General features: G+C 38.9%; 1 protein-coding gene and 1 pseudogene across 1 annotated transcript; both read right to left on the bottom strand.

Moving 5' to 3' along the window:
- Positions 1-5,969: 5,969 nt before the first annotated feature.
- Positions 5,970-8,648, bottom strand: LOC138631417 (nuclear factor 7, brain-like; annotated as a pseudogene).
- Positions 8,649-10,496: 1,848 nt separating this feature from the next.
- Positions 10,497-13,217, bottom strand: LOC138631435 (retinol dehydrogenase 14). The gene is made up of 4 exons (XM_069716379.1): positions 12,828-13,217; positions 12,245-12,487; positions 11,807-12,109; positions 10,497-11,003 (listed from the first exon to the last, which is right to left on the bottom strand). Exons 1-4 carry the CDS (start codon positions 12,946-12,948, stop codon positions 10,744-10,746), a joined length of 927 nt encoding a protein of 308 aa, XP_069572480.1. The 5' UTR covers positions 12,949-13,217; the 3' UTR covers positions 10,497-10,743.
- Between the last annotated feature and the right edge of the window lie 313 nt (positions 13,218-13,530).

Raw genomic sequence — 13,530 nt, 5'->3', positions numbered from 1 at the left:
CAGATCACTGACTGCTTGTTCTACAGGAACCACTTGTTTCATCTACATCCTTCATTGGTCAATCATTGACAGCAAACTATCTGATATCAACTTTTATTACCTTCCTACAGAACAAGATGTGGCCTGAAGACTCCAACACAAACTGAACAGCCTTGTTTCCCTCTGATGATCTGACCAGCGTGAGAAATGAATTCTCAGACAGTCAGATGAACATATAATGTTTATCCCCCTGAAGTCTCATGTTTACTCTATCAGAGTGGTTCATGTACTTTGTCACAGACAGAGAAACTGTTTGAAGATCTCAACCAAACTTTTACCTTTAAAAATGTTCTGTATGATATTAAAGAACATGTTTGAATTGTTCTTGTGAGGATGTGATTATTTTGTATTTCAACATCTCAGTTTGAAACAGACTTAGAAGCATTTCAATGTTAATTCACTTCCATTTTAATTTTCTAGTAACATACACAACCTTTTTCTAAATTATACACATAATGTTTAAAACTGATCAAAAACAGTCTGATCAAATATCTCATAATTCTCTACTTCTTATTGTTGATTATAATAACTCTGTCTGATCTTTGGACTTTGCCTGACGTCTTTTATCATCCTGCAGCTGCCTGTTAGACTTCAACACTCACTGATGCATCATAATAAACACATAAACACATGTTCTTCCTCATATTTTCTGCTTTTGTCATTTTTCAAAATAGTGTAAATTACTGCACATGATCAAAACTTCCCACAAAACAAAATGTCTACGTGAATTTGTCCTCAAATATTTACCAAAATCTCTCAACACTAAATGCTGTATTAACCATTTTTATGGGTTGTAGCGAATCAGACTCTGTTAATATATAATCGAATTGTTTTTCCAAACATGATCAGGCATAAAATTTGCTTGTAAAACCATGAATATCTTTACTGAGTACTTCCCAGAACATCATATACAGTATACGTGTGTAAAACAAGTATTTTCAACAGAATAGAAAAACTACTTTCACAAGAACAAATGAATTGAATGAAACAAACTGACTAATGCTGAACATACTCAACATCCTGTTGGAGAAATGTCACCTTTGTTGCCCCTCGTGGAGCTGAACAAAGAGAAACTACGTCCACATAATGCAACTGAGTGTTTGTAAATGTAAACATGTACTAAACTTCTAAATAATATGTATCAGAAACTGTTTGCCTCACGTTGTTTCACTGTGTGACTGTATGCAGGTTAGAATCTGCAGTTAAGATGGACGACATCTTACATGAGCGAGGTGGAACAGCCCAACCTGGCTGCCTTGTCTCTGTTATTGTGTCCTTGTTGTGTCTTTGACCTCTAATCAAGCGCTCACTCCCTGAAACACAGCAGCTCCTCTCCACTCGGGGTTCAGGTCGCACAGCAGATGTGAACTGAAACTGTTTTAGACGTGTCTCCAGTGTTTTACAGGCTTGCTTCAGAGAAAGAGAAACAGAGGAGGGCCGATAGATGAATATTTGATTGTGTGCTCTGTAATATTGATGTGGTTCAGAGGCCTTGAGTCCGGCTCCTGCGGCTACATTAGCACACCGGTAGTGTTTGAGTTCTCCCCGACCTTTTAGTAAAGAAAGCCTTTATGGTATTAATATGATGATGAATCGTGTCAGTACGCAGACACATGTTCAAGTATTTACGACTGAAGGGTTTTATTCAGTATTTTATCATCTCATAAATTGGACAATACCTTTTTTCTGTGTTGTAACCTTGAGCATGTTGTGCTGGCGGGTGTCTGCTGGTCATCAGTTAACAGCCTTACAAATAAGTGTGCAAGGTGAATGAAACTGCAGGTAACCATAGTTACCTAACCATGAGCCAACAGTCATCCGACACCGCCATGTTAAATGGAAGTAGATGACACATAATTGTACCAAATATCAATATCAAATTTGGCAGTTGATGTTCATGTTTCAGAGGGAGACAAATTATTGATACCATGTTCACAGTGAAGAAAAAATGGCTCGTCCAGGAAATCTGGCGAAACAAGTGTCCATCTCACGAGGCATTTTGGTTATTTAAGATCTTTTTAAGATCTCAATCTGTCTGAATTCTAATGATTAAATAATCTCATATGCAAATATTGTCTTAAAAAACAATATACATCCACATGTTCATGGTCTTTTATTTAGATATACATAAGACAAAGGCTCTATTTTCCATGTGTGTCCTGATTTTAAAAGTTTGTGCATAATGAAGGGCTGCAACTAAACATTTCATAACACATATATCTTTTTATTATTTTTAGTTGAACATGTTTTCTTCAGTAAAATTCATAACGTGCTTCATGCATGTGACTTGGCCTCGCAATCGACAATAAAACCTTTTTGATTCTTTACAGCAAACCAGCGTTAATGCATTTATAAGAAGCAGTGAAATTCAAGAAAATAAACTCTCCCATTTTGTTTATGTATCTACATGATAAATGACTTTGCATTGAGAAATTGGATTTTTACTCATATACACCTTTAATTCAGCGCTGTATATAGAAATCACATTTAGTAATGCTGAATCAGCAGGCAGCTCAGCCAGTGTCTCCCATCATGGAAAACCTTCCACGTCACCTTAAGAGCACTAACATGGACCAAAGGGATGCTTTTATTTTGGAGTAACCTTGTTTCCATTTCCCCCCAAAATTCATGATTCACTTCAAGTAATTCAAATTATTCATCTATTTTAGAAATGATCTGATCAGTTTTTCATTTTCAAATCAATATTTAAAAAAGGTCTTTATACAGAAAATTGTATTTTCAGAGCCTCTGTGGTGGGAGCTGCAGTTCCTCTCTTGATTTCATGAAATCCAAGCTTCACATGTCCACTGTGCCTGTGACTGCACTTTCAGGGTGGAAGGTGAAGGTGAAGAAAGGCTCGTCATTCACTTCCAGTGTTCATGATTCACCACTGAGATCCCACCGCAACTCATTTCATGTGGAGTTAACTGAGAACCTTGAACATGGACTCTTCTGTTCACCTCACAGCTCACAATTTAGTACATCATCAGCTTTCCGTCAATAAATTTGAAATTCTTCATCCAAAAGTCCATAAATCCATCTTTGGTCTCATGTCTATAAGACGTCAGTGTTGCTGTTTCTGCACAGCAATGAAGGTAAGGTCGCATTTAAAAGAAGAAATAACACATCTTTAAATTAAAATTGAAATGATGAGATGATAATCAACAAATTGCAGCATTCATAAAATCAGTGCACTCAGAGGTTTCACCTGTACAATCTGTCTTGGTCTGGTTTGACCAGCAGCTTTGTTACTTCATTTAAATCTTATTACTGAGTAGTACTTTAAAATCACTGTGTGTATTCACCAACTTGATGACTTTCCTCGTATTGTGCCGCCATGTTTTAGCATTCATGATCCTGTAATTGTGACTTGTGGCCATAATTATCCAGCAAAAGCGATTCACTTACCTGTTGATCATGAAGAGAAAACGTGAACTTTCTGCCGTTTACTTGTGATTGAAGTCAGCTATCTGTAGAGGGCAGTCTTTGATTAACGTTTCTCTGCTGCTCACAGTGCTGCTCTGTTCTGTTCTGCATTATGTTTCCCTCCTTTATGATTTTAGGTGATATCATCTTATCAATAGCAGTAAAGTTTGATGTAATTTCCTCGGTACTTTCACAGAGGTCAGAAGTTTAAAGAGGAGTTTATGCTCTCGAGTATTGATGCAACCAGAGTTGTTGATGGTTTGATGTTAGCTGTGGTCATATTTGTGTGCATGACACGCATGTGTACAGTGCACCAATGACTGTAACTGAAAACTAATGTGAGCCCATGTACCAAGTTCTCTCCTCAGATTAAATGTCATTTAAGATGCAAGAGAAAATTGCAGTTTTGTATTTCAACATCAGAGGTTTGAGGGTTTCTTTGTCTCTGATGTCACTGGTACATTTTTATAGTATAGATGATACCAGCATGCCAGCGGGCGCTGGGTTTCAAACTTTGGAGACTGCTCACTGATCTGAGCCAAAGACCAACAGTAACCAGCTGGTTTGACCTTTAACTTTAACTTTAGACTTGACATGGTTGATTACACACCTTTGAATCAAAGAAAAAGTGAAAATCCTCTTTGTGGTAAATTACTTCCTGCATCTCAAGCAGGTCTCTGCAGGTTTATTTAAAGATAACATGTCATGTTATTGATCCCCTGGAGAGAAATGAATACAGAAGTAGAGGAAACAGACCACAGAAGCCAGAATCAGTGCAGATAAGCAGAATAATTTACAAATATGAATCAAAACAAAATCACGCTGCATTATAACTTTGACCAGTGTGAATAATGGAACAGACACACACTGTTAAAACTATGTGGACACCTGATCATGCATCTGTATGTTACCTTGTCTGTTCAAATTCACTGATGAAAATATCAGTTTAAATTTAAATGGATATTGAACCTGTATAAAAGTATTCTTTAATTCTTAAAAAAACAGTTTAATATTATCAAATTTAGGGTTTTCTCAAAAACAGCTGCAAAAAAGGTTGTAACAGACTCTGAATCCATGGACCAATCAGGAAAGGCGGCCCAGTGTAAAAAGGAGAGTGAAGTCAGCAGACAGAGAGGAAGAAAACATGACGACTCTGCACAGGCCAGTCAGACACCTTATTAAATTAAGATTCAACACTGAGAGGAAGTTTGGGATGAATGTGAGAGGAACCGACATGAACTCTGGATTGAATGGTTGCATATCAGAGCCATTCATGGGTCAGAAAGTTTTCTCTGTCAAAGCCCTGGAGAGTTTCATTGAGCTCCTGCAATGTTGTTATGACGGCTGAGATAATGCAGCATCCTGTCGTGTTGTGTGGTGTTTTCCTTCAAGAACGTGTGTGTGGAGCCATGAACACTAAATACATCCAGATCACAGGATCACATTTAAAGTTGATGTTCAGGATGAAAACCTGTTCAGGATAAGAAAGGCTGCTGGACATCGGCCCCTTGAACAAAGTCCACTTCCTGGAGGCGGGGCTTAATGATCCTCCTCCATGGAGAACATGCAGGAGCTCTCCAGGCTGCACAGAGACCAGGATCCTCTGGACCGAGTCCAGTCCTGATCCGGTTTGTTGTGAGACACTAGCTCCTCACTTGAAGACCGACTCATTAAAAGAGGTTCTGCTTTAAAAAACACATATCATCGAAAACAACGACAACAACGAGTTTTTCTTCAATATCAGTAAAATAAATGAGAAGAGAAGAAAGAACAGAAAAGATGACAAGAATTCAACATGTATTATTTTCAGTAATCGTCTGTATGTTTTACAGCTGAGGTTTGATGATGGTGAAAAGCAGAAAGTCAGCAGAAAGGACTCAAGTTAGACAGATAATATTAAAAGTAAATCATTTTTAAACAGGTTTCTGATGAAGTGTCCCATCAATTATCATGATTAATATTCAATAAGGAAACAGTGTTATACTTATATAAATACATATAAATAACTGTAAATACTTTTATCAACCTCTGCAGTGAACATTAATATTAAAAAGGTCAGAAAGTGGAAATAAAATATTCAGTGTTGAAATAACCAGCCTGAACAGATCTCTGTCTCCATCTTGTGGTGATCACAGGAATTAAAATCCCTCCATTCAATCACATCCTGAGTGTAAACTGTTCAGTCAGTGGAGTTGAAGACATTCTGCAGATGGAAGAATTATGTCCCTAAAAAATGGATCAAGTTGGAAACAAAATGAATTTAACACTGAAATAGTTTTTCTTTGTTGTCTTCTTTTGCCGTTTCCACACATTTCTTAAGATTTCTCACTTTCATTACTGACCTTGTTCTGTATAAACTATAAAATATCACATAATTCAGCAGCGCTGTAAGAAGACCAAGTCTAAACTAAATTATTGTAAAACACATGTTTGGAAAGAATAAAGTTCAAAGATCCAAAACTGGAATCATTCATCAAAATATGAAAGAAAGTCAAAAACAGAAATGATGAAAAGACTGAAACAGATTTTATTACAGAGGATATATTCTACTTTACAATGTTGTGTTACTAAAACAAAGATGCTGATAACCTGAAATATTTAAACATTTGATCAGTAAAGTTTGTGTCCAGCTGATATGAAACAGTTTCATCACTTTGTAGACAAAGTTTGTGTTGAATTCATCTTTCTTTTAAGAAGTAGAACAACTTCAACATTAAAGCTTCTGTAATGTTTTAAAAAACAGAGAAAGTAACATGAGAACACGACTGTGCAGCACAACGTGAGAACTCACTGGACACACGACATTTGTTATAAGACAAGGAAGCAGCATCATGAAGATTACAACATGATCAGAGTCATATTACAACTTGACAAACATTTTGGAGAATTCCATCAAACGTAAGATGATCATTAAAAAACAGGAGTCTCCATTTAAAAAAGAAAAGAAAGGAAAACAAACAAGGAAACCCTTCATCACTGAAGTCTGTCAAAGAGTTATCTCTGGGGGGAACAACTCTTTAGGTTTTCATGTTGCACTGAAGTTCCATGAAAACAACAAAATGAATGAAAACCATTTTACCTGATTGATTTCAGACGGTACACAGTTGGAGAAACAATTTCTGTGATCCTCGACATCAAATCAAGTCGGCTGTACAACAAAATAACATCATGAAAAGACACATCGTGCTTTTTAATTCATTGAGACTCTGAGAGTAAAGAGGAAAATAATCCAATTAAAATGTGTTAAAGACTAAAAACATGTGACACAACCAGAAACAAAGTATTTGATGCAGCTGGTGAGTTTAGTTGCTGCTAACTCAGCTAATAATTAAAACCACATCAATTTGTTTCAGTGAGAGTTTAAACTGAACAAGTAATAAAGTTTCACTTCATAGATTTGATATCTTTCTGGATTATCTGATGTTTAACTTGATTTTTCAGATCTGAAAGGAGTAGTTTTAACACGCCTACTTTTCTAAAGTAATGATTAACTTTCCAACTAAAAACAATTTCTGGGTTTTACATCTTTTAAATTTTGTACATCAAACCTTTGTTGGATGGTTGACAGTATTTCAGAACACAGAGACCGTGATACAAATCAATGAAGGGACATCAAATCTGCTTTAAAGAAAAAATAAAAGACATCAAGACCAAAAATGTTTGACTGTAAAGATTGAAGATGAGTTTAGAGTTAAATAAAAAATCAAACACAAAAATTTGGAATTCAGGAATTTGGACATTTGAACATTACAGAGAAATCTCAGTCTGACAGACTTTGATATCAGAAGTTTTGGCATCACCAGCTTCTCCAATACTGAAATATGGGAAGAGTTTCTCAGTGAAAGTGTCTCTGTGAGTGCAGATGTGAGTCATGTCTTCAGGGTTGTAGAAGGACACCTCCCCCATGTCATAGTCCAGCTGGACTCTGATCCTCTGGAGACTCTTCTTCACTCTGACAGTCTTACCAACACCATTAGTGTATTTTCCACTGCGATGCACTAAACACCAGACTCCATATTCTGGTGAAAAACTTCTTTCTCCCTTCCTGTCAACTGACTCTTTAACTAAACCTATATTCCAGTTAGGATGGTCTCCCACCTCCACCTCCCAGCTGTGTTTCCCTGAGCTGAAACCCTCAGAGCCCAGAACAGTGACATATTTATTGTTTCTCTCTGGATTGTCAGGAAGCTGCTGGTTTGTGTCCCCACGTCTCACACTGGTCAGATCATCAGACAGATGGAGACATTGGTGTGCAGTGTTTGGGTCCAGAATGACAGGACTGAAGTGGACCTTCTCCTTCATCTTCTCCCAGACTCTGAAGGACAGGTTGCCCAGGTGTTTGGCCACATCTATCAGCGCTCCTGAGACCAGCTGTGGATCTGACAGTGAGCTCTGGGCTCTGGCTCTGGTCTGAGTGGCTTTATAACTGCTGAGGAACGGCACGTTGTGTTTCTGCAGGTCTTCTTCAACAGCACAGATACTGTCTGACAGAGAGGAGATCTGCTCCTGAATCCTCTTCATCTCTCTGCTGATAGTCTTCCCCTTCTGCTCCTCTTCCTCCCTCAGAGCTGCCAGTCTGGACTCCTCTTCCTCTTTCAGGAACTGGTGGATCTTGTTGAACTCTGCTCTGATCTGCCTCTCTGTGGACAACAGCTGCTTCTTGGAGTGTTCACTCATTTCATTGTATGTTTCCTCCACTTGTTTGTATTTGTCCTTCTTGTCCTGCAGAGACTTTAAGTCAGATTTCAGCTGCTCCTTCAGATCACTGACTGCTTGTTCTACAGGAACCACTTTGTGAGTCTGGTGGAGAGAAAACTCACAGACAGGACACACAGCTCTCTGCTCGTCCTCACAGAACCAAGAAGGGACTTCTGGATGTTTATCACACAGCACCTCCTCCTTCTCTTTCTCCTTTTCTTTTACCATCTCAGGTGAACTGGTCCTCTGTCTCCCAGCAAACGAGTCAGCCAGTTCCTTCAGTGATAAATTCACTCCAGGATCTTCTTTCAAGAAGATTTTCTTTTACAAATTGGACAGTTTTTGTTTCCAGCTTGTTCCCAGAATTTCTTTAGGCAGCTTGAACAGAAGTTGTGGCTGCAGCTCAGAGACACAGGATCTCTGAAAGTCTCTGAACACACATGGCAGCTCAGGTAACTTTCAAAAAGAGCAGTTTTCTCAGCCATTTGTTAAACCTGACAGCTCAGAAGATTTATACATTCACTGCAGTTTCAAGGTGGACGCCAAAGATTAGTGTCACTAATTCAGTATCTGAAGGTGAAATGTCTTCACAACCACCTCTTCTGTTCCTCAGTTATGGCAATGCTTTCACTGAGGAGGACGAACATGAGGTAACGTTGACCTTTGACCACTGCAATGTAATCAGTTCATCTTCTCATCCAAGTAAATATTTGTGCCAAATCTGAAGAAGTTCCCTCAAAGTGTTAATGGAGTTCAAAATAATGGGACAGACGTGAGGTCAGAGTGACGTTCACCTTTAATGTTTGAACAACAAAATATTCTCTTGTTGTTCATCACTTGAAGTCATCGTTTGTGCAAAAAGTGAAGAACTTCCCTCAAAGTCTTCCTGAAATATCACATTTACAAGAATTAGAAGATGTGAGATTACAGTTTCTTTGACATTTGACCCCCAAACTCGAATCACTTTATCTTTGAGTCCAAGTGAACGTGTGACAATTTGGAAGAAATTCCCTGAAAGTACTCCTGAGATAACATGTTCGTAAGCATGAACAGAACTGAGGTCAGAGTGACCTTGACCTTTCACCTCTGACCACTTCCTATATTACACAAAGGCAACTAACTAGCAGCATTTTCTTCGCATGACATTAAACAGGACACTTGTTTTTTGGTGTTTTCCTTTTTATTTGGCTTCTCATCTTCTACTGAATGCTGGTATACTCCACCTTTCTCTATTTTCTCAGCTTTTTAGGTGCATATAACTATTGTTGTCTCCAGATATAATGAAGAGGATTATAATGAGAAGGATTATTATATGACTGACTGTGGCACTGAGGATGACCATGAGGAAGTCGATGATGATGATGATGATGATGATGATGATTTTGCATGTTTTTCTATGGGGCTGTATGTTGTGACGGCTGCTCCACTGAGCCTGCATGTCACTTTGAGGAACAGCACTGGAGTCCAACAGGCTGATTAGAGGCAGTTCAGAGAGTGAATGATCTCCAGCAGGGGGCGCTGTCACACAAAGTAAAACACAGATGGACGGCAGACTGATGCTTCTAATGGAGCTGCACAATAAGTTGACTTTAGTGTCGGATCAAACAGACGATCCAGTCGGAGACAACAGCAGTTTATCACTGTAGAACAAGAACCAGCTTCCAGTCACATTATTGATCAGGGCGGCACAATTATCACTAAAATGGCACCAATGTGTCTGATAAATCATGACTGGAGGATTTATAGAAGCTGAAATCATGAATGAAAGTAAACAACTGTGCAGCCCTACATATAAACTACTTGATCTGTCCTCCTCTTTTTGTTTCCAGCTTGTTCCCAGAATTTCTTTAGGCAGCTTGAACAGAAGTTGTGGCTGCAGCTCAGAGACACAGGATCTCTGAAAGTCTCTGAACACACATGGCGGCTCAGGAAACTTTCAACCAGAGATTTTCTCCGCCATTTCCTGTGATATTTTAATTATCTTTTGTCGGTAAGACTCACTAAATACCTGTTGCTTAAGAATCCATATTTTATTCCGTCAAAGTTTGTTTTTTAGTTTAAGATCCTCGGTCCTGTGATGGCGTATCGGCGCCGTCCAGCGTTGTAAAAAATACATGTTCATTTTCACTTTTATTTGAAGTGGAGAAGCCAGTTGGCATTTAATTGTTCTACCAGCAGAGGGTACAATTTGACTAATTAACCATTTTAAACAACATAAATTTTGTCTGGTGAGGCTGAAATCACCATGTCAGTGTACTTTGTGTTATACAACCCTGAGTTTTGATTAAATTACATTATATTTACCCTGTAAAGCAAAAAAAAAAAATAACACCCACAATAAAATATGTTTTTATTCATCGTTGAAAAATGATAATACACAAGTTGTGTTGATGAAAAAGCGTTTTCTGTTAAATACACAAGTTACAATATATTTAAATCTGCATTTTACACATCAAAAATGTTCAAGAATGACACAATATCACAAAAATAAACATAAATATATATACATTAAAAGATCGGGTGTGGAGGGGAGGGTTGTAAATGACCAGAAACAAGAACCGTTTTTCTGGGCTTCCACCGTTAAGCCAGTTTCACGAGTCTCTCACTGGCCTCCCACAGTTTCTTTGCCACACCAGCGTCTCTTGCAAACGGACGCAGCGTGGCAGATCGGCAGTCGACGAAGTAACCGCCGCTGTGTTTGGCAGCTTCATCCGACACGGCGCAGTAGACGACAGACTGAGCTCCAATCTCACACGGCACGAAAAACATCCACATGATCACCTGCACCAGCATCCGGAACAGGACCGAGTAGTGGCACGTCCAACCGCTTTGGACAAAACCTGGAGGAACACATGAAGCAGAGACACCAGACTGTCAAAATACATGTACTGTATTGGTGATTCAAATCTCTGATATAAATATGGTTCATTTTATGTTGTTGTGCTATTTACTGTATTTTAGGACATTCAGCTGACTAGTTCAGTGAAATAAAAAGCCAGTAAATCCAATATTACAATATTACAACAGATTGGTTTCAGGTATTTCATTGTATCTGTTGTTATATAGCCCAACCCTAATATTTGTTATTAGAAATAAAAATAAACTTTATTGATACAGCTGTTAAAAAAAACTTCTTTTGAAACAAGAAGCAGGGCTGCTCACGGTTTTTTATCATCAATTATTTTCTGATTATTTTCTTCCATACTTGAAAATGATAAAATTATAGTTTACCAAACAGAAAGGTTTTTAATCTTTGAATGTCTTGCTTTGCTTGACCAGAAGCCCGAGACCCAAAATATTATATTTACAATAATATAAAACAGAGAAAAGCAGCAAATCTTCACACCGGAGAAGCTGGAACAGGAAAGTGACCCAAACTAAACTAATTATATCAGAGTCTAACAACAAAGTCATGTAACAATCATCTGAGAATGTAGCATCACCTTTTGTGACAGTAAATGCATTTTTTTTTATATTTGGACATCAACATTGCAATTCAATGTGAAAATTGAAATAAATCTCGTTCAGTAAACACACACACACACACACACACACATACACTCATGTTATCATGAATTGCCCTTCAATAATATGGTATCTCAACTTAAGTTTTCACATTCATGTGGGAAACAGCAGCTTTTACCAGGGTGCACAGCATAAGAGGTCACTCCTTTCCCTTCGGTGATGCGGGCCAGTTCCTGACTGAAGTAGATGTTGGCCAGCTTGCTGCGGCAGTAGGTGAAGAAAGGCAGCAGGTTGTAGTTGAGGTCCTGGAAGTCCAGTTTCTGGTATTTGTAGCTGGAGCACGTGAGGGTCACCACCCGGCTGGGGGCGCATTCCCTCAGGCGAGGCAGGAGCAGATTGGTTAGAAGGAAGTGACCCAGGTGGTTGACACCAAAACACATGCTGAAGCCGTCGTCCGTCCAGTCCAGGACGCCGGGCATGCCTGAGGCAGGACAGACGGAAAGAAAGATGGAAAAAGAGTCCAAACATATCTTCTGTGAAGTGTCAGCTGATTAGAAGAAACGAAGTTCCTCGTCTGTATCGAGAGACCTACTGTAAATGTGTTTGACACCCTCACCTGCATTATTGATCAGGACGTCAAGCCTCTTCTCTATCTGGAGGAAGTTCTTGGAGAATTCCCTCACGGAGCGCAGGTTGGCCAGATCCAGCACCATGTGGGCGACGTTAAGACTGTGACTCTTGAACTTGATCTCCCTCACAGCCTTCTCAGCCTTGTCCAGGTCTCTGCAAGCGATGATGACACGGGCGCCTCTCATTGCCAAGGCAACAGCTGTCTCCTTGCCGATGCCAGAATTCCCACCTGGTAAAAAAAAAAACAGTCGACAATAATAGTAGACGCGTGCATTTAATGCTTATGTAAGTCTCATGACTTAAGAAGGACCAAAATATTACTGTTTGAAATCAGCAGTCATGGATTTTCCTCATGATGCTATTCATGAAATAATGCAGGTTTGATTTGATGTTTTTTGTCACATTATGTGTCATTTGCTGTAGATTTTGATGCCCTTTGCTCAAAACAAATCCCCCTTGTGGGCTAGAAAGGTTTCATTCATTCAGCATGTTAAATCTGACTGAATCCAAACCGGTGTGTCAAGTCCACCAACACGATGATAACGGGGGACTGAGTCGTGCGTGTTTACCTGTAATAACAACAGTTTTGCCATCCAGCCTTCTCAGCTCGGTGAAATACCTCCTCTTTTTCATCCATTTCAAAATGAAAAAGAAACCTAAGGATGCAATAATCGTGTAGAGAAAATACATTTCCCTCCCAAACGGATATCTTTAATGTCAGCAGCTGCTTGTGCTGCTGGCTACGCTAGCTCGTTAGCTTGCAACTAGATGACTAAGAAAAGCGTCATGTTGTTCCTTTATATTCCTCCTGGTTGTTGTCGGAGGAAACGTGGCGGAGCAGAGACGACGCAACACGAGTCAGACACAACCGAGGACGGTTATCAGGTAGATATGTTAAGTTGATAAGACCATCCCGACCAATTCATTTCGACTCGTGCAGCAGGGCGATGGGAAGTCGAGTGATGTGCTCATGCGCCAAGTGCTCAGATACCGCTGAAGTCTCGCGAGAGGAGAATTATTTCTACCGAATTAAAACCGGAAACCGGAAAATAAGATAAGGTCATATAAATTGAAAATTAAATTTGAGATGTGACATTTCCACTGTTGCCTATAATATATGGTATTCGTTGGTGCATCAGAAGGAAAAAGAAGAAGAAGAAAAAAAAAAAAACTAACGACCTGTTAGGTTTTTTTTTCTGGTTAGAAATTAACAGGTCGTTAGTTGTTTTTTTTTCTTCTTGTGTTTGCTATTTTCAATGACCTTTGTTACGC

This window comes from Brachyistius frenatus, unplaced genomic scaffold (assembly GCF_029030835.1).
Source record: "Brachyistius frenatus isolate BFR_SWC_R1_liver_20210118 unplaced genomic scaffold, ASM2903083v1 Contig_156, whole genome shotgun sequence".
Classification (NCBI taxonomy): domain Eukaryota; kingdom Metazoa; phylum Chordata; class Actinopteri; family Embiotocidae; genus Brachyistius; species Brachyistius frenatus.
The sequence above is the reverse complement of the archived record's forward strand: the minus strand, read 5'-3'. Positions and strand labels throughout refer to the sequence as shown.